The sequence below is a fragment of the Gymnoscopelus braueri genome, assembly GCF_963280865.1.
Source record: "Gymnoscopelus braueri genome assembly, chromosome: 7".
Classification (NCBI taxonomy): Eukaryota; Metazoa; Chordata; class Actinopteri; order Myctophiformes; family Myctophidae; genus Gymnoscopelus; species Gymnoscopelus braueri.
In genome coordinates, this window is record NC_137608.1 from 53,492,094 (window position 1) to 53,495,060 (window position 2,967).

General features: G+C 38.0%; 1 protein-coding gene across 1 annotated transcript in view; it reads right to left on the bottom strand.

Annotated features, from left to right (window-relative positions):
• Positions 1-1,855: 1,855 nt before the first annotated feature.
• Positions 1,856-2,967, bottom strand: part of LOC308089151 (H-2 class II histocompatibility antigen, I-E beta chain-like) — a gene marked incomplete at both ends in the record, with an annotated part of 8,769 nt that continues 7,657 nt past the window's right edge. The window contains one exon of the mRNA XM_080433718.1: positions 1,856-1,942. Coding sequence (XP_080289844.1) covers positions 1,856-1,942 — 87 coding nt within the window. The remainder of the gene's footprint in view (positions 1,943-2,967) is intronic.

A 2,967-nucleotide genomic window follows, 5' to 3' on the forward strand; every position in this document is an offset into this window, starting at 1 on the left:
ATTATTTTACAATGGTCTCAATCATTCAGAAATAATGTTTGTTCATGAGCTGCTCCAGCCGGCTCCATCCACTGCAATGTAATTCATCGAACTTCCGGTGCAAGTTTGCCACCCGTCATATATCTAGAGAACGGACGGAAGTACAGTATGTCCTTTCCTTTCTAAATCTTCCTTGATACCGAGTACACCGACGCGCTGGGCCAGGCTTTTATTTTTTAGCAACACTAAACAATAAAAGCCTGGAGATCGAGGCTAGTAAGAGTCTAAATGTCTCCACTAGGTCTAATAGCTATTGTTTTGGTACAGACTATCTTGTTATGGTTCAGTTTGTCCTTGAAGCAGCTACAGTATAACTATGATCTCTGCCCTGAGCTCTTGGCAGATATGATATCATGTACATAAAGCATAATCATCACCACCTAGAATATTGTCTCGACTCCTATGAGCCTCATCGATTACTGATTGATCCAGAATTCCTCTATATTGTGATAGTATTCATTATTATAGTGTTTGTTCAGTAATCTCCATGTCTCTCCAGCTCTTTACTAAATAAATGCATTTTCAGTTCGGGATACCAATCTTATCCAATCAGGAGAGAGAACTCACACAGGATACACATTAAACAAGTGGAATTGGAAGTGATGAAACTTAAACTGGAACACTATAACATTGAAGCTGATGAACGGGCACTCTCTCTTGATTGGCTGAAATTGGCAACCCACCTGCAGTGAAATTTAAGAGAACATGAGGCACAATTATGTTTTCTCATTCCTTTATTGATATTGTGACATTCCATTCAAACCAAGCAAATTAAAGCCAAAATCTAACATCTGAACTTCAAACCATTCATGATCAGGGGCGCAGATCCCAGGGGGGAAGGAGGGGACATGTCTGACATGTTCCTCCAATAAAATATTTAGAAATAAATGATATAATTTAAAATATATATTTACAAGAAATTGATTCCACTTTTGAAATCATTCTCACATACAGTAAACACAATACTTTGTGAAGGTTTTGTTTTTTCTACCCGTGTGTCCTGATCATCAACAACTGCCAAATAAATGAATCCACAACCTTCATCATCATCATCACTTGTCCACAGAGCTGTTAACTAGTTTAATGAGTGAAGTTCAGCCAATATGAACGGATAGAAACACAACAGTGGAGCTGAAAAACAGAAAGATAAATAATACTGACCAAGAAATATCTAAACTGTCAGAATTAGACACATATTTTATTCTTTACTTTAGTTTTTTGTGAAGGAGGCCGATGCACACCCCAAGGGTTAGCGACAAGTGCGTAAGTAAAAAATGTACAAATTATGGAGGAGATCTCTGATGGTTAGACCAAAGAATGGGACCCGCACACCGTCTGGATCTTACAAAAAATGTAGCTCTTTATTCTTAATCGACGTTTCGGTCGTTAGACCTTCATCAGGACAGACAATACAGAACACATCAACCACCAAACATTTTAAAGGCTACACCTCCCAAGTGAAGGTCATCGGACATGCAACCCATTGGCTGCACCCGCAATCTCAGACCTAAAGCCACTCCCACCACCATCATATTAAAGCAACACCAATCCCATTCACAAAATACATTTTTTTCTGGGTCACGGCAACACTAATTACGGCTCTGAATAGCAGAGGAAAAGGCCTGTACATGTCATCGGGCCAGGTCTTCAATATCTATAAAGGAAGAGATAATATTAGTGGACCCAATAATAATAAAAAGACACACAGTGAGAATAAAGGTAAAAATAAACGAATCGAGCACAACAGGTCTATTATATAGCTAGTCCATCCAAATAACGCATGACTAATCACAGCATAACATTAAGTACAAATTCATCATTTAAGCCTTTTGGGGCCAGTGTTTGGAGTGTGAAGATCCAGTAGGCTTCTCTTCTCTTTAGGAGAAGGACAATTCCCTGGAATCTAAAAGAGGATATGTCATGTTTAGCATCATTAAAATGAATAGCGACAGGATATTCGCCATCATTCCTGTGTATTGAGCTTTTGTGCTCACTGATGTTGTTTTAATTTACGGGTAGTTTTGCCAACGTATGCTAGACCACAAGGGCACTGAATCATGTAGATTACATGGGTGCTATCACAGGTGATGATACTTCTAATAGGAAACTATTTTTTCCTGTGTGTGGATGTCTAAAGTGCGTTAGTTTGGTTGTGTTATTACACTGCGCACTTCTCTACATGTAAAGTGTCTTGAGACAACTTGTTGTGATTTGACACTATAATAAAATTGAATTGAATTGAATTGAATGTCATGAAGAACTCTGATTGTGTGTGATCATTATTTAATGTTTCAATATAGTTTAGAACTGAAATATTATGTTTGTGTTTTCTGACGACAGAAACTATACAAAGTAATTTGATGAACCGCCCACACTAATTGGGACTCCCTCTTCCTTTGGTGTGTCGCCCAGGTGGCGCCTAAACCCTGACCTTTAACCTCACAAAAACTATGTCTATAAACCTGACCTTAACCCTAAACCCTGACCTTTAACCTCACAAACACTATGTCTATAAACCTAACCTTAACCCTAACCTCAAAACCACGTCGACATGGGCGCACACTAATTATCATTAGCCTTGGCTAGCCAATTAGCATTTTTAAAGGACACATTTGTAAAAAAGGAGGATGATGTCATCATTGTGCTGCTGTTATGAGTATTTAAAAGCTGAATGGACACACAACTTTCCTCCTCTCTCCACCAGAGGGCAGCGATGACTCTCTGCTTCTCTGAAAACACACCCAGGTGTTCTGTGAAAAGACAATAAACCAATAAGAATTATAATGTATTAACTGTGTGAACATGTTAACACTTTAGAATAACATCCCCTTATAATAGTAAATTAATCATTCCCAAATGATCAGTTAATGTGTTACTCATAACTTGTCAAATGTTTGTTAATGGTTTAATGATTTAAAACTATGCTAT